Below are 21,554 nucleotides of genomic sequence, written 5' to 3' on the forward strand. Positions count from 1 at the left end.
TATAACCACTTCATTGCTGATTTTGATGCTTTAAAAGTGCTTTATATGTGTAAACTCAGACTTATTTTGCACTACCACTGATACTGTGGTCAACATCTTTTTGGGGTGGAGCTCCCTTTCCATTTATTGACAAAAAAAATAGAGCTGTTAAAAAATAGAGTAAAACAGAAAGTTTGTCATACATTTTTTAGTTTTAGATTAGTAATGTTGTGCTGATTTAGTGTTGGAATTTTCTGCTTTTACAAAATATGTTTAGAGATTCAATTTAGATGTGTATTTTCTAAAACTTTGTAGTGGTGGTGAGAATGTTGAAGTTAAAGTAACTGAAGAATTGGGAGAACTAGATTTGAATGTTTCGCAGTGCAGTCCCATGGTATGCCTGCCTGTTGTAGGTATGCCCACCTAGTCTATGTCATCCACTTACATTGCTGATATTTGCTGTGTAATGAGTCTGTGGTTATGAAACAGACTGTATTATTTCACTATATGAAAGATGAGACTTGTGATATTTTGACTGCAAGGCAGTGACCACGTACTTCCAAACAAAAACAAAAGTGCTCCTGCACTGAAGCACATAGGAAGTGTGGTGGTATGCATGTCCATACTTGTGGAAATGCTCTCTTAAATACAAGTGAAACACATTCCTTATTGTCTTCCTGTACTTGTTTGTGCAACATACTCTTAATTTGTTTCCTTTTTGTACACTACTTGTTTCTAAACTTTCTGTATGTTTGTAGGTGTTATTGTACTATACCTATCTCTGAAACAGCATAATTTAAGAATTTCAAGCTGTGTGTCACTGGAAGTTATTTCATCAAACAGTATTTTCCAATAGGCACTAGCCTCCTTAAGCCCCTTTCCCCTTTAGAACTAGCCAGGCAGGGTTTAAGGGGCATGCCTTTCCACCTATAAAATGGATTTAAGAATTTGCTGTCCTCCTTATTCAGGGATATATTTCCTGAAGTGCAAGCACCTCATCTTGAAAGTCATACACTTGGCATGACTGTTCTTTTCTCAAAACCAGTGAATGTCAGAGATTGGTATTGTAAAATTCTGATTATTTATGTGACTTGCCCTTTAACTGTTACTGTAACTTTGTGATGTTCATCGTGTTACCCTGCTGCAGTCATCACACTTGGGTTATCCTGTCGTCAGGCAGTCCCGCAGTTGGCCGGATTTCCAAAGTCTTGGTCCAACGTCGGTTGCTGTCGCCTCATCCCTGACGTCAGTGCGCCAGGGGTACATATATTGCAACTGACGCCATTTTCTTCAGTCTTTCTTGCCGCGCGGTGCCCGAAGCAGAAGCAGTTTGCAAGTGCCGGTTGGCCGACTCCTGAGATTTTCGAATTCGAATTTCAGACCGAAGTCTTCTGTAAAGCTAAGTACCCTGTTGGGGAAACTTTTCTTGCCTCAGACCGATGTCAGAAAAAGTTAACAATTGTATTTCTTGTGGGAAGCAAATACCTCATAAGGATTTTCATTCTTATTGCATAGCCTGCCTAGGCCCTGATCACGACGTCACTTCTTGTCGTTTTTGTGCTAGATTTAATAAACGTACTATTAAAAGACTATTTAATTTCGCACGACACTTTTTTGGCAGAAAATTTAATTATAACATGCCGTCGGAGCTACCGACTACCGGCGTGCACAAAAAGCGCAGGGATAAGGATCGACAGGCCTAAGCCCGATTCCGAGGCCTCGGTTGATCCGGTCTCCGGTTCTCCAGTTATCAGTGAGGCGCCGACGCAGCCTCTGACTACCGCAGTTGAGGAACCGAGACCGCTACGGATATTTTGACGGAATGTACTAGGCCGACGCAGCCTTTTACTTCAGGCCCTACTGACAACTTACCTTCCAAGAACATCGGTACTTCTGAAACACCATCGCCTTCTGAAGGCGTTTTCAGACCGACGACTCTTACAGTCAAAACGTTTTCCAAATCAAAGACTCCTTCACTTCAGTCTCCTGTTCAAGGCCGTATGCCTAAGAAACAGATGCTCAAGATGGCTGAAGATCTGATTTCTCTTATCAGGGGTTCCCAGCCTCCTCCTGACAAAAGGCCTAGACAGGAGGAGGAATCTGCTTCCTCTGAACAACTGTCTATTTCTTCGGATTCCTCTGAAGACCAAGACTATTCCTTCTCTCCTTATGAAGATTCTGATGCTGAGGACTCTATTCCCTCAGCTTCCCCTCCATAAGATTACTCTTTTGAGGAAACCTTACATACTGAGGGAACAGTTTCACTGGGAAGGTCAGGATTACTCTGATTCCAAGAAAAGGCTCAGAGAGTTTCTTTTACTCCCCCAACACAGACCTCTAGCCATCCCTCCTGTTTTGGACATTGTGGATGATGTCTATTTAGAATCCAGTTTCAACCCTGACTCTCTGCCTCCTGCCCCGGCCAAGCCTGACAGATACTACAGAGTACCTGATTCCCATAAATTTCTTTACAAAAGCCCAGTAGCTGACCCAGAGACCATCTCCCAGGGTCCCAAGGGGGCTAAGGCTTCCATGGCTAAAAATCCAGTACCTTCTGAAAGGGATTCAAGAGCACTAGACAGATGGGGGAAAAAGGTTTACACCTCAACCACTTTAGCTATGAGAGCTCTAAACTGTCAATTTCATATGCTTAAGTATCAGCAATTTCTGATCTCTCAGTTAAAACAAAAGATAACAACCCTTCCTCAACAAACTGAATTGAAAGAAGTACAAGATTTGTTGCACGCCACCGAGCAGGTGGGCAAACATACCTTACAATGTGGGTTTGATTGTTTGGAGGCCTCCTGCAGAGCAGCTGTCACTGGATCAGTTATACGTAGGCATGCCTGGTTAAAGGAACAAAGTCTGCCTGAACATGTTAATGCAAAACTACTAGATGCTTCCTTGCAGCAGGATGTTCTTTTTGGTGTTAAAGCAGAAGAAGTTTTAAAGAAAATGGAAGATAAGGCAAAATCAATGCAGACAGTCAAAGATTTCCTACAGGTGCAACCCCCTCGCTTCAGCAGAAACTGGCCAACCAAAAATTGGTCCTTTCCAGCCACTGACAGGCCTCAGAGGGGTAAATACAGGCGCCCAAGGGGTAGAGGACAACCACAAGCTCAGTATAAACCTCGCCAGTGGGCCACTCCAACCCAGAAGGGAGGAGAAGACAGGTCTCAACCCACCAGAAGGCAAACTCAATGACTTGCATCTCAGCTGGCCAAACAAAGCTCTTTTGTCAGTCCCCCTGGGGGGAAAACTAGCACTATTTGTAGACAACTGGCACATGGTCACAAAGGACAAATGGGTCCTAGACATAATTTTACGAGGATACAGATTCCGCTTTCACACCTTGCCAATAAAAAGAGGAATGCCAAACCTGCCACAAAATCAAAGGGCAGAGGCTCAAAAACAAAGTACAGCTCTCATGGCCATGAGAGCCATTCATAGGGTACCAACTCAAGAGCAAGGCCAAGGATTTTACTCAAGACTCTTCCTAGTACCCAGGAAAGAAAATGCTTGGAGACCAATTTTGGACCTTTCAATTCTAAACACTTACAACTTCCCAAATTCATGATGCTAACACTACAGCAGCTACTTCCCATGTTGGGCAAGGAAGCATGGCTGGTAACGTTGGACCTCAAGGAGGCATACCTGCATGTCCCTATCAGACAAAGTTGCAGAAGATACCTCCGTTTCATTGCAGGTTCAACCCATTATCAATTCTCTGCACTGCCCTTTGGCTTATCTACTGCGCCCAGAGTATTCACAAAATGCCTGGCATCAGTAATTGCATACTGCAGACAAAGAGGAATTCAAATATAGCCATACCTGGACGACTGCCTCATCCAAGCAGAAAGAAAAGACATTCTCGTACAACATCTGGCTTTTGTGAAGCATCTACTAAATTGTCTGGGGTACACAGTAAACAAAAAGAAGTCAAAACTAGTACCCTCACAAAAAATGACATTCTTGGGTGCCAGCTTGGACACAACGGCCCAGATAGCTCATCTTACACCAGACAAGCAATTACAACTGACTCAATATTTCAAGACAATGGCAACAAAGACCCAATTAACTGCAAGAAAAATTCTGCAGGCTTTGGGCTTCATGGCATCTTGCATTCTGATAATACCATTTGCAAAACTGCATATGAGGAAATTACAATGGTACCTAGAAAGCGTATGGTCTCAACACAGCCACAGCTTGGACACAGTGATATCTCTCATTCCCTGCCTTCAGCAGGAATTTCTATGGTGGACACAGGCATGTCACCTCAACAAGGGTCAGCCTTTCACCTTGCCCCCACCCAGGCAAACTATCACAACAGCTCACATGGCAGGGCAATGCATTCAAGGCCTATGGACTGCAGAACAAAGAAAACTGCACATAAACCAAAAAGAGATGCTAGCTGTACAGAAAACTCTGACAGCCTTCAAGGATCTACTACAGCCCGGACAACTGGCAATAAAGGTGGACACCACAGTAATGTGGTACATAAACAAGGGGGCACACATTCCTACCCTCTTTGCAGGCGAGCAATAATCTTATGGAACACAGCTCTGACCTACCAAGTCCAGTTACAAGCTCACTTCCTGCCAGGACAGAAAAACACATTGGCAGACGACCTAAGCAGAAACATCAAGGATCCCCCACGAGTGGAAGCTAGACCCACAAATATTTGCAATGATAACTCAAAGATGGGGCCTACCAAATATAGACCTGTTTGCCAGTCCTCAAAACTACCAGCTGACAAAATTTTGTACAAGAACATTCCACCATCAAGCTTGGAGAGTGGATGCTCTCTCCTTCAGTTGGAAAAACCTGACAGCATATGCCTTTCCTCCATCACCTCTTCTCACAAAGGTTCTTTTGAAGGTCAAAAAGGAGAAACCTTGAATGATTCTCATAGCCCCAGACTGGCCACGCCAGCACTGGTACCCGCTATTGAAGAATATGGCTCACAGCCCACCATGGATATTGCCTCAAATACCTCATTTGCTCACACAGCAAGACAAGCATATTCTACACAGCCAGATCAAAACCTTAAACCTGGCTGCATGGCAAATCAATTAAGCAGCCAACCAGCCCCTCTATCACAAGCAGTACTGGATGTTATTCTAGAAACCAGGAGGCCAAGCACCAGGAAGGCTTACTCGGACAAATGGAAAAGGTTTTCTGCTTGGAACCAAGCTAAAGGCCAAGACACAATTCAGCCTCATATGCCTCACATTCTGCAGTATTTAGCTGAGATGTTGCATAAAGGACTTTCCTTCTCCTCAATTAAAATCCATGCTTCAGCTATTTCAGCTCAGTACGACACAAATCCACCTTTATTTTCAAACCCATTCCTAAGGCAGTTCCTCAGAGGGGCAAAAAACATTAGACGACCTAGAAGAGCTCCTACACCAACATGGGACCTCAACTTTGTTCTGGAAAATCTAACATTACCTCCCTTTGAACCAGCTTTTTCTGCAGACCTTCAGTTCCTATCTTGGAAGACTGTCCTGCTCCTGGCAATAACTTCTGCTAGGAGAGTTTCAGAATTACAGGCACTTATGGCAGTGGAACCTTTCCTCATTTTTCATCAAGACAGAGTTGCTCTATGAACTAATCCTTCCTTCATGCCTAAGGTGGTTTCCAGTGTAGCCTTAAATCAAACCATCCATCTGCCCACTTTCTTCCCCAATCCACAGAACAAAGGTGAGAGACTCCGACATTCCTTGGACATTCACAGGCAGCTTCGATATTACTTGGATAAAACTAAGGCTTTCAGAAAAACTGACCAGCTCTTTGTTTCCTATGCTACAGCTTCTCAAGGGAGGGCCATTTCCAAGCAAACCATTTCTAAATGGATAGGACATTGCATACGATTCTGCTATACCCATCATGGCAAACCAGTTCCTCCTACCATTAGATCCCACTCTACCAGGGCAACAGCTACCTCTACAGCCTTTCTCAGGGGGGTTCCTACCAAGGAAATTTTAGAAGCTGCAACTTGGAGTTCTGTACACACCTTCACCAAACAATATCACTTAACTCTTTATTCTAAGTCCAGGGCAGGCTTCGCCACTGCAGTTCTGCAGGGCCTCATTGCCTCCTCTAGCCCTCTATAATGCCTCCACCCTACCTTAGCTTTGGGACTCAACCCAAGTGTGATGACTGCAGCAGGGTAACACGATGAACATAGTACAGTTATCTACCTACCATAAATGTAGATGTTCGAGTGTTCACCCTGCTGCAGTCCAGGTTACCCTCCCTCCAACCCCTCTGATCTACTGGCTTAATCTTTGCTATGCCTTACTGATGTATTTGCTTATAGCTGAAGGGTTTTTGTGTCTGTACAGTGTTCTCACTTTTTGGTACTAATTTGGATCACCTTTTTGGGGGCACCTGACATCTGGGGAAGAAAAACTGAAGAAAATGGCGTCGGTTGCAATATATGTACCCCTGGCGCACTGACGTCAGGGATGAGGCGACAGCAACCAACGTCAGACCAAGACTTTGGAAATCCGGCCGACTGTGGGACCACCTGACGACAGGATAACCCAAGTGTGATGACTGCAGCAGGTTGAACACTCGAACATCTACATTTATGGTAGGTACAAAACTGTACTTTTCTTGCCTCTTTGGCTTTGTGATAAACAGTTGTGCTTATCCTTTCTTTGTTTGTTTGATACCTTTACTCTCTTGTGTTTAAGTAGCATACCCTTTCTGTCACCTATTTTGTGACTTTTACTCTTACATGCTTCCTTGGCATGTTTGTGTTCTCGTCTGTGCCATGCTTTCCCTTTTTTCACTGTGTGCTTTAAGACCAAGCATATTTTTGCCATGTAAGGCAATTATGGAGTACAGCAGTGTGAGTAACATTTCCTTGAAATAAATTGTGAATGATTAGTGCAAGGACAGTGGTCTCAAATTAAATGTGAAAAAAAAAATGGTGTGGTTAATTCTGATAAACTACACTTTTCCCTTATATAGGTAATATACCCCTCCAGTATTAAACTATCTTGGGGGGGGGGGGGTCTAGGCACTCCTTTTGATAAGCAGTTATCTTTTGCCTGTTGTGTGTCTGCAGTGGTTCAGAAAGCCTTTTATCTCACTCTGCCTATTTCTTAAGGCATCTTGTCTAGATTCAGAGAAGTCTGAACTTCCCTTTACTTCTATCTCATCAGACCCATTTAATGTAATTCTACTTTTGGCATGTATTTGTCAAAACATATCACTCAACTTGAGAGATGTTGGAGATTTCAAACTAGAATTATCAGTAGCCACAAAGTCTTCGTTTATCAGGAAAAAATTGGTATCCCTCCCTGTTCTCATGTTATAGTCTACTGTAGGACTCTGCTTAGCATTTTGAGCCATAGAAGACCCCAAACTCTTTGATATTCTTTTCTTTTTCAGAACAAATGGTCCACCAAATACATAGTTAAAGGAAGTAAGCCTTCTTCAACAAATAAAAAGGCACTTTGGCTTGATATTTTGATATCCCTCACTCTGGAACTAATCTTTCATCAACAGATAAATAAGGCAGTTAGGCATTGTAGATTCATATCTCCGCATACCCTGACCTCACTTTGCCATGATAGATTCATATCCCAATGTATCCCTCGCCCCTGGAGCAAACATCCTCTGTGTGACAATTGGAGTGGAATCTTTGCCACCTTCATGGTAAACCTAGATAACTGAATGGGCAGCCTCAAATTCTCCCAAGTCTCTCTTCTTTTGTCCTCCTTAAGTATGGAGGGAGTTTTTAAATATGGGTTATTGGCTAGGCTTGTAATGATTTGCAGAGTGAACCTGTGCAAGGTGTCTTATAGCATTCAGACAACACTGTCAAACTTTGTTTGTTGCAAAGGGCAAAAACTTCCATGTAGAAGACTCTAAACTTTGCTTCCTTTGTAACTATGAAAAAGATAATTTCCCCAATGTAGCACATCCTCGTGCTGTTATGTTTCTTCCGCTCACCCTTTCTTACTATTTTTTAATTATCTCAAAAGATTAGTCTAAGAATCTTTCAGTCATTAAGTACTCAAAAAAATGATACTACCTCATATCTCTGTGAATAAGCCACATATCGCTACATCACTGAATGAATCAAAATAATTAACTCTGTTCAGATAAATTAGAAGAAAACTTTTTTGAGCCACTAAAGTGAAAGATGAACATTTGTCTCTACTAAATAATTTTCAGGGCTTAAAACAAATTCAGACCCGATGTTCATGTCAGAGAAACAGTGTTACTTAAGTGTATTTCTTAATGGAGCAGTGCTAAGCTCAATTCATCCAAGTTGTTCCAGGTGGATGTTTGTGACCTGCAAACCACTAGAACTCTTGTCCAGGCTGTTCTTTGGGAAGATTTCATCCCATGTCAGGGGCCAGTCTGTTCAGTAGTTTTTTTTTTTTTTCCTGTGTTCCTAGCCCATTTCCTTGCTTGCGTCTTCATATTCTTTGTTCCAGTCCTTCCTCTGGTTGATCCACAAATGGAGGTCAGTTTTCAAGAAGTCTGGCTAGTCTTATGGGAAGGTGTAAGATTCTGGAGTAGCTGGTTACCAGTGGGCAATCCATGGAGTTATGGATTATTTGGCTGCCTCTGTAGTGGTGTCATTCATGTTGGTGCCTATGTAAGATTTGTTAGGGTAAATTACAAGTAATTAACTAAGTTAAGCACTGACTCTGAGAATGAACCTTTAGCTGAAGAAAACTACAACTCTTGAAAAATAGTTCAGCAGACAAAAGCGTGTATCTTTCCCTTTATTGGCTGAATTATTCAAAATTAAACTGTTACTTCACTTTTAATACACTTATTACAAAAGGAAACACTGATGCAGTTAAACAATGTATTTGGAAATGTGTTGTATATATTTATTTTACAGTGATATTCCTTCTCTACCATCAGGAATATTTAAGAAAAAAATGTAACAGAAAAGATCTTAATACAAAATAAATACCAGTAGAGGGTAAAATGGAAAGAACATACATGGATAAACAAGTAGGCATGGTAACGAGCAAAATGCAGTATGAATATCAGTAATTCATAGGTTCATAGGGAAGTACTAGGCTATCTGGCCAAGGGCATTTATAAGCCTAGCCAGAATGTGTTGGCTTTCGCCACCCCCTTACATTAGTTCCGTGTGCCTCTGTCCAGCAGAGCCATTAGTTCCCTGTGCCACTGCAGTGATCCCTGGGGTAAATTTTCCGTTTCCCATCCAGCCGTCAAGGTTTCTCTTGAAGAGTGTTAGTGAGGGGCTCTGCCTGATGTATATTGGAATCCTGTTCCAAAGCATGGGGAGTCTCTGGAACAGGAATTTATCCCCCCAGCATGTCCTATTTATCGTTGTGGTGATGTTTATATCTTTAGAGCGTGTGGATCTCCGGGATTTGTTTTTTTTTTTAGGTGGAGCATGTCCATCAATTCTGGGTTGGACATGGCCTTGTATGTCAGGCAGAGATCACCTCTGAGTAAGCAGTATGCAACCGAGTACAGCTGGAGTTTCTTGAGTCGGGATGCATAGGGCATCTGTTTGAGGCCAGTAATCCTCTTGGTGAGGTACTTTTGTGGTCTTTCCAGCTGTTGCAGGTATCTTGTAAGGTACATCCCAAATGGGGTGTTGTGTTCTGTGATGGGTCTAATGAGTGATAAGTAGAGAGGCGCAGTAACCTCTTTTGTTCTAGATGCGAACCCTTTTGTGATTAGGTGGGCCACATAGAAGGATTTTCTAACCACCTTGGCAATATGATTATCAAAGGAGAGATTACTATCTACTTGGGTCCCCAGATCCGTTATTACATTTTCTGTATTTAAGGGACTACCACCTATGTGGTAGATCGTGGGTACTTTATTTTTTCCAAAGGGGATGATTATGCACGTTTTGGCATTTAGCTTGAGGCCATGATTTTGACACCAGGTATCCGTCTCTGTGAGACTTTTCTGGAGGGTGTCTGTATCAGCCGGAGAATCAATTATGGCTCCTAGTTTGCAGTCTGCGAACTTGGTCAGCCATAGTCCTCCTATGCTTGCCTGTACCTCTGAGAAGTATATGCCGAACAGGAGGGGTCCTAGGACTGAGCCCTGGGGGACGCCACTTGTAACCGGTTTAGAGTCGTACTTAGAGCCTGCAACTCTCACCATGTGGGTTCTATCTATGAGCCAGTTGGCAACCCATCTCGTGACGTAGGGGTTTATGTGCAAGCTGGTGAGCTTGTCTATAATACTAGAACGGGGAATGGTGTCAAAAGCCTTTGCGAGGTCTAGGTAGGCTGTATGGACCTCCTTTCCCTCATGTAATGCCTTGGTAACTGTCTTAAAGAAGTCCACCAGGTTTAGGAGGCATGATCTGCCCTTAACAAAGCCAAACTGGGTAGGGTCCTAGGTTTGGAGGTTCCCAATGTGTCTGTTAATGAGTTCCATGATGATGCACTCCATAGCCTTGCAGACCAGGCTAGTCAGGCTTATAGGGCGATAGTTCCCACGGTCCGTTGTGGCTCCACCTTTGTGGAGTGGGATGAATGTTGCTGTGCGCCACTCTGTGGGTACGTAGCCTGTAGAGAGGCTGAGTTTGAACAGTGTGTTTAGGTGAGGGGTTAGTTCATTTTGGAGCTTTTGTAAGACACAGCCTGGGACACTGTCCGATCTCATTGAAGCTGTGTTTTTGGCTTTGGATAGGGCTGTTTTAACCTGTGTGTCGGTGATTTACAGGGCCCTACATTCTTCTGGTATGGTTATGGGCCCTTTATGGGGTGAGAGGGGGTGAAGTTTGCACTAAACCTGTCTGCCAGAATGTTGACAATATCAGTCGGTTCAGTGTATTTTGTGCCATTCTGCACTAACTCAGAGCAGATCTGAGAGTTTCCACTTAGGTTCTTGACATAGCTAAAGAGCGCTTTGTGGTTGTCTTTGGAGTTATTGGCAATTTTTCTTTCGAAACTAGCCTTGGATGATTTAATGAGGGATCGTAGTTTCTTGCTGATACTGATCAGGGATGTCTTTCCTTCTTGGGATTTTACTCTTTTCTGTACTAGATGTTCATCGTGTTACACTGCTGCAGTCATTACACTTGGGTTATCCTGCCGTCAGGCGGTTCCCCAGTCGGCCTGAGTTCCAAAGTCTTGGTCCGGCGTCGGTTGCTGTCTCCTCCTCCCTGACATCAGTGCGACAGGGGTATATAAGATGCAGCCGACGCTATTTTCTTCAGTCTTTCTTGCCGTGTGGTGCCCGAAGCAAAAGCAGTTCGCAAGTGCCGGTCGGCCGTCTCCTGAGATTTTTATTCCGAATCCAGAACCGAAGTCTTCTACAAAGCGAAGTACCCCGTTGGGGAATCTTTCTCTTGTCTCAGACCGATGTCAGTAAAAGTTAATAACTGTATTTCTTGTGGGAAGCAAATACCTCATAAGGATTTCCATTCCTATTGTATCCCATGCCTAGGCCCAGACCACGACGTCACTGGTTGTCGGTTTTGTGCTAGGTTTAGCAAGCGCACTATTAAACGTCGGTTTGATTTTGCCCGACATTATTTTGGTAGAAAATTCAATTATACCATGCCGTCAGAACTTCTGACGACCGGAATACACAAAAAGCGCAAAGACAAGGATAGGCATCCGAGGCCCAAAACTGACGACGAAGCCTCTTCTAGGCCAGTCGCCGGTTCTCCGGTTTTCAGCGAGGCGCCTTCACAGCTCCTGATGACCGCTTCTGTATAACCACAGGCCACCTCTGACTCCCACGTGGAGATGGCTGGGCCTTCGGATGCTGAAGTTATTCAGCCTACCGAGACTAACCTTTCAGAGGGATCCGTAGTAGCTGAGCAACCTACAGCTTCAGAGGGTGTCTTCAGATCTACTCAGTTAAGCATTAAACCCTCAGCTAAGTCTAAGCCTCCTTTAAAATGAAAGAAACAAATAGAGCATTCTCCAGGACAGGCCTCCATGCCTAAGAAACAAATGCTCAAAATGGCCGAAGACCTAATCACTCTGTTTAGGGGGTCCCTTCCCCCTCCTGATAAAAGGCCTAGACAGGATGCAGACTATGACTCATCTGACCAGGTGTCCATCTCTTCTGATTCATCCTCAGACCTAGGATACTCTTTACTCCCTTATGAGGATTCTGATGCTGAGGAATCAATTCAATCAGCCTCACCGCCTGAGGACTACTCCTTTGGGGAAACCCTACATACCATGAGGGAGCATTTCCACTGGGAAGGCCAGGATTACTCAGAATCCAAGAAAAGGCTCAGAGACTGCCTTTTATTACCTCAACACAGACCCCTTGCTGTTCCGCCATTGTTAGATATTGTGGATGATGTGTATACTGAATCCAGCTTAAATCCTGATTCCTTGTCTCCAGCCCCTGTTAAACCTGACAGATACTACAGAGTCCCTGACTCTCACAAATTTCAGTATAAAAGCCCTGTAGCTGACCCTGAAACTATTTCTCAGGGACCCAAAGGAGTTAAGGCCTCATCAGCCAAGAATCCAGATGTTCATCGTGTTTCACTGTTGCAGTCATCACTGTAGGGTTCTTCCTGCTGGCAGGCAGCCCTCGGTCGGCCAGAATCCCAAAGTCTGGGTCCGGCGTCGGCTGTTCAGTCATGCTCCCTGACGTCAGAGCGCCAGGAGTACAAAGCTGCCAGCCAACGCCATGTTTTCCAGTCTTTCTTGCCGTGCGGTGGAAGCAGTTCGCAAGTGCCGGTCGGCTGACTCCTGATATTTTTCGTGCTTCATTCCGAAGACTTTCTTCTTCTCAAAGCTAAGTACCCCGTTGGGGAAACTTTTTTTCCTGCTCCAGTCCGATGTCAGAAAAAGTTAATAATTATATTTCTTGTGGGAAGCAAATACCTCATAAGGATTTCCACTCTTACTGTATTCCTTGTTTATGCCCTGACCACGACGTAGCTAGTTGTCTGTTTTGTGCTAGATTTAACCAACTTACTATTAAGCGGAGGTACGATTTTGCTTTGCACTACTTTGGAAGGCGATTTAATTACAATATGTCGTTGGACACGCTTCCTACTACCAGAGTTCACAAACGACGCAAGGATAAGGACAGGCCTCAGAGGTCCAAATCAGACGACGGTTTACAAGCAGAGCCAGCTACAGGTTCGGCCGTCGTCAGTGAGGCGCTTTCGCAGCCCCTGTCGTCGGCCATTTCAGAACTGATTGCCGAAACGGACTCCCACGAGGAGCCAACTAGGCCTTTGAGTACTCCAGGTGCAGGACCTTCGGACAATGTTCCCTCGGATGGGTCCGGAGCCGCTGTGCAGGTACCGGCTTCCGAGGGGGTTTTCAGGCCTACACAGCTTCTGATAAAGACAAAGGCGAAGACTCCTTCTAAATCAAAGACTCCATCCCAGGCCTCTTCTGATCCGGGACCCAAATCTCAGAAACAGATGCTTAAAATGGCGGAGGACTTACTAACCATGATTAGGGGTTCACATCCTCCTCCAGTCAAAAGGCCAAGACAAGAATTGGATTATGAATCCTCTGATCCAGGCATCTTTTTCTTCAGTGTCTTCCTCTGAACAGGAATATACTTTCCCTCCTTATGAGGATTCTGATGCTGAGGAATCCATTCCTTCAGCTTCTCTCCCTGAGGATTTTTCTTTTGGGGAAACTTTACATGACATGAGGGAACATTTTCACTGGGAAGAACAGGAGTACTCTGAATCTAAGAGAAGGCTTAGGGATTTCCTTCTTCCCCAACACAGACCCGTGGCTATTCCTCCTATTTTGGATATTGTGGATGATGTCTTTTCTGAGGCTAATTTAACTCCTGACTCCTTTCCTCCAGCCCCTGTTAAGCCTGACCGATATTACAGGGTCCCTGACTCCCACCAGTTCCTTTACAAAAATCCTGCTGCTGATCCAGAAACCATTTCTCAGGGTCCTAAGGGTGTTGAGGCCGCCTCTGCTAAAAACCCTATTCCGTCAGATAAGGATTCTAGAACTTTGGAGAGATGGGGCAAAAAAGTGTATACTTCTGTTACTTTATCCATTAGGGCTTTAAATTGTCAATTTCATATGCTAAAATATCAGCAATTTCTGCTGTCTGTTATGAAACAAAAGCTAGGGACCATTTCTGCATGTGCAGATAATAAGGAATTACACTATTTGATGCATGCTACTGAGCAAGTGGGGAAGCATGGCTTACACTGTGGTTTTGATGCCTTGGAGGCTTCATGCAGGGCGGCTGCCACTGGCACAGTCATTAGAAGGCATGCTTGGTTAAAGGAACAAAACTTCCTGATCAAGTGAAAACAAAGTTACTGGATGCTCCTGTTCAGCATAATGTTTTGTTTGGGTCTAAGGCTGAAGAGGTGATAGAGAATGGAGGATAAGGCAAAATCCATGCAAACGGTTAAGGATTTCTTACAAGTTCAGCCCCCAAGATTTAGCAGAAATTGGCCAACTAAAAATTGGTCCTTTCCCAGCTCGGACAGGCCTCAGAGGGGTAGATATAGGCGCTCCAGAGAGAGAGCCCAAGCACAGACCTCTTACAGACCTAGACAGTGGAGTGCTTCCACCCCCAGGGGTGGAGAGGACAGACCTCAATCTTATAGAAAACAGGCTCAATGACTCCCCCTGCATGGCTCCAGGAACCTCTCTCCTGGAAGCCCCTCTAGGAGGAAAACTCTCTCTTTTTCACCAAAATTGGACTTACATAACCCAAGACAAGTGAGTTCTGGATGTAGTTTCAAGAGGTTACAAATTCCACTTTCATAGCTTGTCAAGACCAAACGGATGGCCAGACCTCCGAAAACACCAATGGGCAGAGGCATTAAACCAGGTGGGATCCCTCATGGCTATGAGGGCCATAGAACTGGTTCCACAATCAGAGACAGGGTAAGGCTTTTACTCAAGGCTCTTTCTAGTTCCCAGAAAACAAAATTCCTGGAGACCCATCCTGGATCTGTCAGTCTTAAATACTTTCCTGGAGTTGCCAAAGTTCAAGATGCTTACTCTGCAGCAGCTCCTGCCAATGTTGAGCAAAAATGCATGGATGGTGACATTGGATTTAAAGGAGGCTTACCTACACATCCCTGTCAGACAGAAGTAAAGAAAATACCTCTGGTTCAAGGCCGGCTCGAAACATTGCCAATTCTCTGCGCTGCCCTTTGGTTTGTCTGCTGCGCCCAGGGTCTTCACCAAGTGCCTGGCACCAGTAGTAGCTTATTGCAGACTCAAGGGAATTAAAATTTACCCTTATCTGAACGACTGCCTTATTCAAGCAGACAGCAAGGATGTCTTACTCCAGCACCTGGAATTTGTTCAAAATCTACTCAAGTACCTGGGATTCACTGTGAACATAAAGTCACATTTGACACCCACACAACAGATAACTTTTCTGGGTGCTCTTCTAAACACAACAACCCAGATGGCACTACAGCTGGTTTCAACTTTCAAAACCCTGGCGTTAATGTTTCAGCTAACTTCAAGGAAATTCCTGCAGGCTTTGGGTTACATGGCCTCCTGCATCCTTCTCATACCATATGCAAGACTACATATGAGAAAAATACAATGGTACCTAAAAAGTGTATGGTCCCAGCATTGCCACAGTCTAGACACACAGATTGCTGTCTTGCCTTGCCTACAAAAGGAATTCCATTGGTGGACAATGGCATGTCTTCACAACAAAGGGAAAGCCTTCAGTCTGCCTCCAGCCAACCAAGTGTTAACCATGGACGCCTTGGATTACGCATGGGGAGCCCACTTGCAGGGGAAACGCCTGCAAGGTTTTTGGACAGAGGATCAGAAGCACCTACATATCAATTTAAAAGAGATGTTAGCTGTACAGAATGCCATCTTGGCTTTCAGGGATCTTCTACAGCCAGGACAACTACTGATACGGACAGACACCACAGTTATGTGGTACATAAACAAGCAAGGGGGTTCACACTCTTACCCCCTTTGCAGACTATCCATGACTCTATGGAACACAGCTCTAGCTTGCAAAGTGGATCTACAAGCCCAGTTCCTGCCAGGGAAACAAAATATTCTGGCAGACAGCCTGAGCAGGAACCTGTCAGACCCACACGAGTGGATGCTAGACACCCAAATATTCAAGATGATTACAGAAGCCTGGGTCTGCCCGGACATAGATCTATTTGCATCCCCCCTCAACCACCAGTTAGATTTTTTGCACAAGAACATTTCACAAACTAGCATGGAAAGTGGATGCTCTCTCATTCAGTTGGAGGAACCTCTCTGGGTATGCCTTTCCTCCTCTACCTCTTCTTCCACGGGTGTTATTAAAGATCAAGCAGGACAAACCCAAGATGATTTTACTGGCCCTAAGTTGGCCTCGTCAATTTTGGTACTCAACACTGATGAATCTATCCCAGGAGCCTCCTTGGATTCTACCTCAGATTCCAAATCTTTTGTCCCAACACCAGGGCCAGGTTCTGCACTCTCATATCAAAACTCTCAGCCTGGCAGCCTGACGTATTCAGAGTCTATGATTAATCCTACCCTTCCCAAACAGGTCATGGATGTCATCTTAGAAGCCGGACGGCCTAACACTAGAAAATCTTATGCAGGTAAATGGAAGAGATTTTGCACCTGGATGCATGCTCACAATTCGGATCCTCTCATTCCTAATATCCCATTGATTTTACATTACCTGACAGACATGTTACATAAGTGTTTATCCTTCTCCTCCATAAAAATACACACCTCAGCTATCTCTGCACATTACAATACAGATTCTCCAGTCTTTTCGCATCCACTTCTGAAACAATATCTCAGAGGAGCAAAGAATTTAAGGCCCCCTAGGACACCACCCATACCTGCCTGGGACCACAACTATGTTCTGGAAAAACTCACTCTGCCTCCTTTTGAGCCTGCTGCCACATCTGATATTAAGTATTTATCATGGAAGACAGCTATCCTACTGGCTTTGACTTCAGCCAGGAGAGTCTCGGAGTTACAAGCACTCTTGGCTGTGGAACCTTGTATTATTTTTCATCGACAGGGTGTCTTTAAGGACTAATCCTACTTTCATGCCTAAAGTGGTTTCCAAAGTGGCTTTAAACCAAACCATTCACCTGCCAACTTTTTTCACTAATCCACAAAATAAGGGGGAAAGGATCTTGCATTACTTGGATGTGCACAGACAGCTTCGTTTTTACCTGGACAGAACCAAGGATATCAGGAAAACAGAGCAACTGTTTGTTTCTTATGCAGCAAATTCCCAAGGCAAAGCTATTTCAAAACAGACCATTTCTAAATGGATTGCTCATGGAATCAGATTGTTACTCTCATCATGGAAAGCAAATCCCAGGAAAAATTAGGACTCACTCTACCAGAGCTGCTGCTACTTCAGCTGCCTTTCTCAGGGGAGTACCAACCAAAGATATTTTGGAAGCTGCAACTTGGAGTTCAGTGCATACTTTCTCTAAGCACTATAATCTCCCTCCTTATTCTAAGTCTAGGGCAGACTTTGCTTCTGCAGTCTTGCCGGGCCTTCTAGCCGCCCCTTCTACTCTATAACCACCACCCTTTATCTCAGCTTTGGGATTCAACCCTACAGTGATGACTGCAGCAGTGAAACACGATGAACATAGTACAGTTGTGTACACTTACATAAATGTAGATGTTCGAGTGTCTTCACTGTTGCAGTCTGGGTTACCCACCCTCCTGTCCCTCTTATACTTTTATTAGTGTGGTTTCCTACTTCACCTTTCTTCTGAGGTGTATTTGCTACAGGGTATGGGGTTTGTTGTATGTTAAATTTTTGTTTTACTAGTAGCCTTCACGTTTGGCCACCTGACGTCTGGGGCAAGGAAAAACTGGAAAACATGGCGTCGGCTGGCAGCTTTTTACTCCTGGCGCTCTGACGTCAGGGAGCAAGACTGAACAGCCGACGCCGGACCCAGACTTTGGGATTCTGACCGACCGAGGGCTGCCTGCCGGCAGGAAGAACCCTACAGTGATGACTGCAACAGTGAAGACACTCGAACATCTACATTTATGGTAAGTGTACACAACTGTACTTTCCCTCCGACAGAGATTCCAGAGCATTAGACAGATGGGGAAAGAAAGTATATACGTCTGCAACTTTAGCAATGAGAGCTTTAAATTGCCAGTTTCACATGCTAAAATATCAGCAATTTTTACTGTCTCAGTTAAAACAAAAAATGCTTCCAGAATCAGATCCTCCTAATTTTAAAGAAATGCAGGATTTATTGCATGCAGCTGAAGAAGTAGGAAAGCATACTTTGCAATGTGGTTTTGATTCTCTAGAGGCCTCCTGCAGAGCAGCAGTTACAGGCTCTGTCATTAGAAGACATGCTTGGTTAAAAGAACATACGTTACCAGTTCATGTTAAAGCAAAATTATTGGATGCACCTTTGCAGCAGGATGTTATGTGGAGTTAAGGCAGAAGAGGTATTAAAGAAAATGGAGGATAAGACAAAAATCTGTGCAAACGGTGAAGGATTTCTTACAGGTTCAGCCTCCTAGATTTAGCAGAAACTTTCCAACTAAGAATTGGTCCTTTCCAATTACAGACAGACCTCAAAGGGGAAGATACAAACTTCCAAGAGGTAGAGGTGAAACACAAGGTCCTTACAGGCCTCGACAATGGGTTGCATCAGGCCAGAAAGAAGGGGAAGACAGGACCCAGACATATAAAAAGCCGCTCCAATGACTTCTCACTGCAGCTGCCAAACAAATCCCTCTTGGCAGCCCCCTTGGGAGGAAAACTGGCACTCTTCTACCACAATTGGCAAATGATCACCAAAGACAAATGGGTTCTCAACATTGTATTTCAAGGTTACAGGTTCCATTTTCACACTCTGCCAAGGTTAAGAGGAATGCCAAATCTGCCACCAAATCAATGGGCAGAGGCTCAAAAACAAATTACAGCACTCATGGATATGAGAGCTATTCAGAAGGTGCCATCACAGGAGCAAGGACAAGGATTTTACTCCAGACTCTTTCTGGTACCCAGAAAGGACAAAGCCTGGAGGCCCATTCTGGATCTTTCATCTCTAAACACTTACCTGGATGTTCCGAAATTCAAAATGTTGACACTACACTAGCTTCTTCCCATGCTGGGCAAGAAAGCTTGGCTCGTGACTTTGGACCTCAAAGGGGCATACCTGCATGTCCCTGTCAGACAAAACTGCAGAAGATACCTCAGATTCATAGCTGGTTCAATGCGCTACCAATTCTCTGCACTGCCCTTTGGCTTATCTACTGTGCCCAGGGTCTTCACAAAGTGCCTTGCACCAGTAATTGCATTTTGCAGACAGAAAGGAATTCAAATTTATCTGTAATTGGACGACTGCCTGATTCAAGCAGAGAGCAAGGACATTCTTCTAAAGCATCTGGCATTTGTAAAAAAGTTAAGTTGCCTGGGGTACACAGTAAACGAAAAGAAATCAAAACTAGTGCCCTCACAAGAGATTATATTCCTGGGTGCCAGCTTGAACACAACGACCCAGATGGCTTCTCACGCCAGACAAGCAAGGACAACTGACTCAATATTTTCAATTGATGGCAACAAAAACCCAACTCCCTGCAAGAAAAATTCTGCAGGCCTTGGGTTACATGGCATCCTGCATACTACTAATTCCATATGCCAGACTGCATATGAGGAAACTACAATGGTACCTAAAGAATGTATGGTCTCAACACTGTCAAAGTTTGGAAACGGTTATACCACTAATCCCTTGCCATCAACAGGTGGGCTCAAGCTTGTCACCTCAACAAGGGGACAGCCTTTTACACAACCCACAGCCAGACCAACACTGACAACAGATGCATCGGATTACGCCTAGGGAGGAGCACACATGGCAGGCAAATGTATTCAGGGCACGTGGCCCGCAGAACAAAGGCATCTTCACATCAATCAAAAAGAGATGCTAGCTGTATAAAATGCCCTTATAGCTTTCAAGGATCTGCTGCATCCAGAACAACTACTGCTAAAGACAGACAACACCACAGTTATGTGGTACATAAACAAGCAAGGGGGCACTCACTCCTACCCGCTATGCAGATAAGCCATGACCTTGTGGAACACAGCTGTAAACCTTCAAGTTCATCTGCAAGCACTATTCCTGCCAGGAGAGAAAAACACACTGGCAGACGACTTAAGCAGAAACATCATGGATCCCCACGAATGGGAATTGAATCCACAAATAATTCAGAATGATAACACAGAAATGGTGGAGCCCGGACATAGATCTGTTTGCATCCCCAATAAACTGCCAGCTACAAAAATTCTGCACAAAGAGTTACCATCCACAAGCATGGAAAGTGGATGCCCTCTCATTCAGCTGGGAGAACCTACAAGTATATGCTTTCCCACCACTACCTCTCCTGCCAAAGGTACTCATAAAAGCCAGGCAAGAAAAGCTAAAGATGATCCTGATTGCACCAGACTGGCCACGCCAGCACTGGTACCCAATCTTAAGGAGCTTAGCACACGAACCACCCTGGATTTTGCCTCAAATCCCACATCTGCTGACTCAGCACAACAATCAAATACTACACAGCCAGCTAAAGACCTTAAACCTAGCTGCATGGAAGATTCCTTAGTCAAGCAAGCAATGCCTCTCTCCAAAGCTGTTATGGATGTCATTCTGGAGGCCTAGTACCAGGAAAGCCTATTCAGATAAATGGAAGAGATTCTGTGCCTGGAACCAAGCTCACAGCCTTGACCCTCTTGTCCCAAACATTCCTCAGATACTACAATACTTAACTGAGATGCTGGATAAAGGCCTCTCCTTCTCATCCAGCAAGATCCACGCCTCTGCCATCTCTGCTCATTACAACACGGATCCACCAATTTTCTCTAATCCTCTGTTAAAACAGTACCTCAGAGGGGCTAAAAACATAAGACCGCCCCGTAGAGCACCTACTCCAACTTGGGACCTCAACTTTGTTTTGGAAAAATTAACTTTACCTCCTTTTGAGCCACTAACAGCAGAATTAAAATATATCTCCTGGAAAACTGCTCTGCTCCTGGCAATAACATCAGCATGAAGCGTTTCAGAATTACAGGCACTAATGGCAGTGGAACCTTTCCTCATTTTCCACCAGGACAAGGGTGTCTTTAAGAACTAACCCTACATTTATGCCAAAGGTGGTATCCAGTGTGGCTCTAAACCAAACTATTCACCTGCCAACTTTTTATCCTAAACCACAGAGTAAAGGGGAAGAGACAACTGCATTATTTGGACATTCAGAGGCAGTTACGCTTCTACTTGGACAAAACCATAGCTTTCAGAAAATCTAAGCAATTATTGGTAGCATATGCTGCAGGAGCACAGGGAAAAGCCATTTCAAAACAGACCATTTCAAAATGGATAGGACATTGTGTACGTTTCTGCTACACGTACCATGGGAAACCTGTACCTAGCAGCATTAGATCTCACTCCACCAGGGCAACAGCCACTTCAACTGTCTACCTCATGGGGAGTACCTACCAAGGATATTTTGGAAGCAGCAACTTGGAGTTCTGTGCATACGTTCACCAAGCATTACCTTCTGCCTCTATACTCTAAATCCAGAGCTGGTTTTGCCACTTCAGTGCTGCAGGGCCTTATAGCCATCCCTAATGCCTTATAGAACCAG

The 21,554-nt window shown here is 44.3% G+C and overlaps 1 protein-coding gene across 1 annotated transcript in view; it reads left to right on the forward strand.

The window, feature by feature from the left end:
- The window catches only part of CSTF2 (cleavage stimulation factor subunit 2), a 1,531,011-nt gene that overhangs the window by 582,763 nt on the left and 926,694 nt on the right, over positions 1-21,554 (forward strand). The window contains exon 7 of the mRNA XM_044057611.1: positions 9,962-9,997. Coding sequence (XP_043913546.1) covers positions 9,962-9,997 — 36 coding nt within the window. The remainder of the gene's footprint in view (positions 1-9,961; positions 9,998-21,554) is intronic.

This window comes from Protopterus annectens, chromosome 15.part0, assembly GCF_019279795.1.
Source record: "Protopterus annectens isolate FY-2018-M chromosome 15.part0, PAN1.0, whole genome shotgun sequence".
Taxonomy (NCBI): domain Eukaryota; kingdom Metazoa; phylum Chordata; order Ceratodontiformes; family Protopteridae; genus Protopterus; species Protopterus annectens.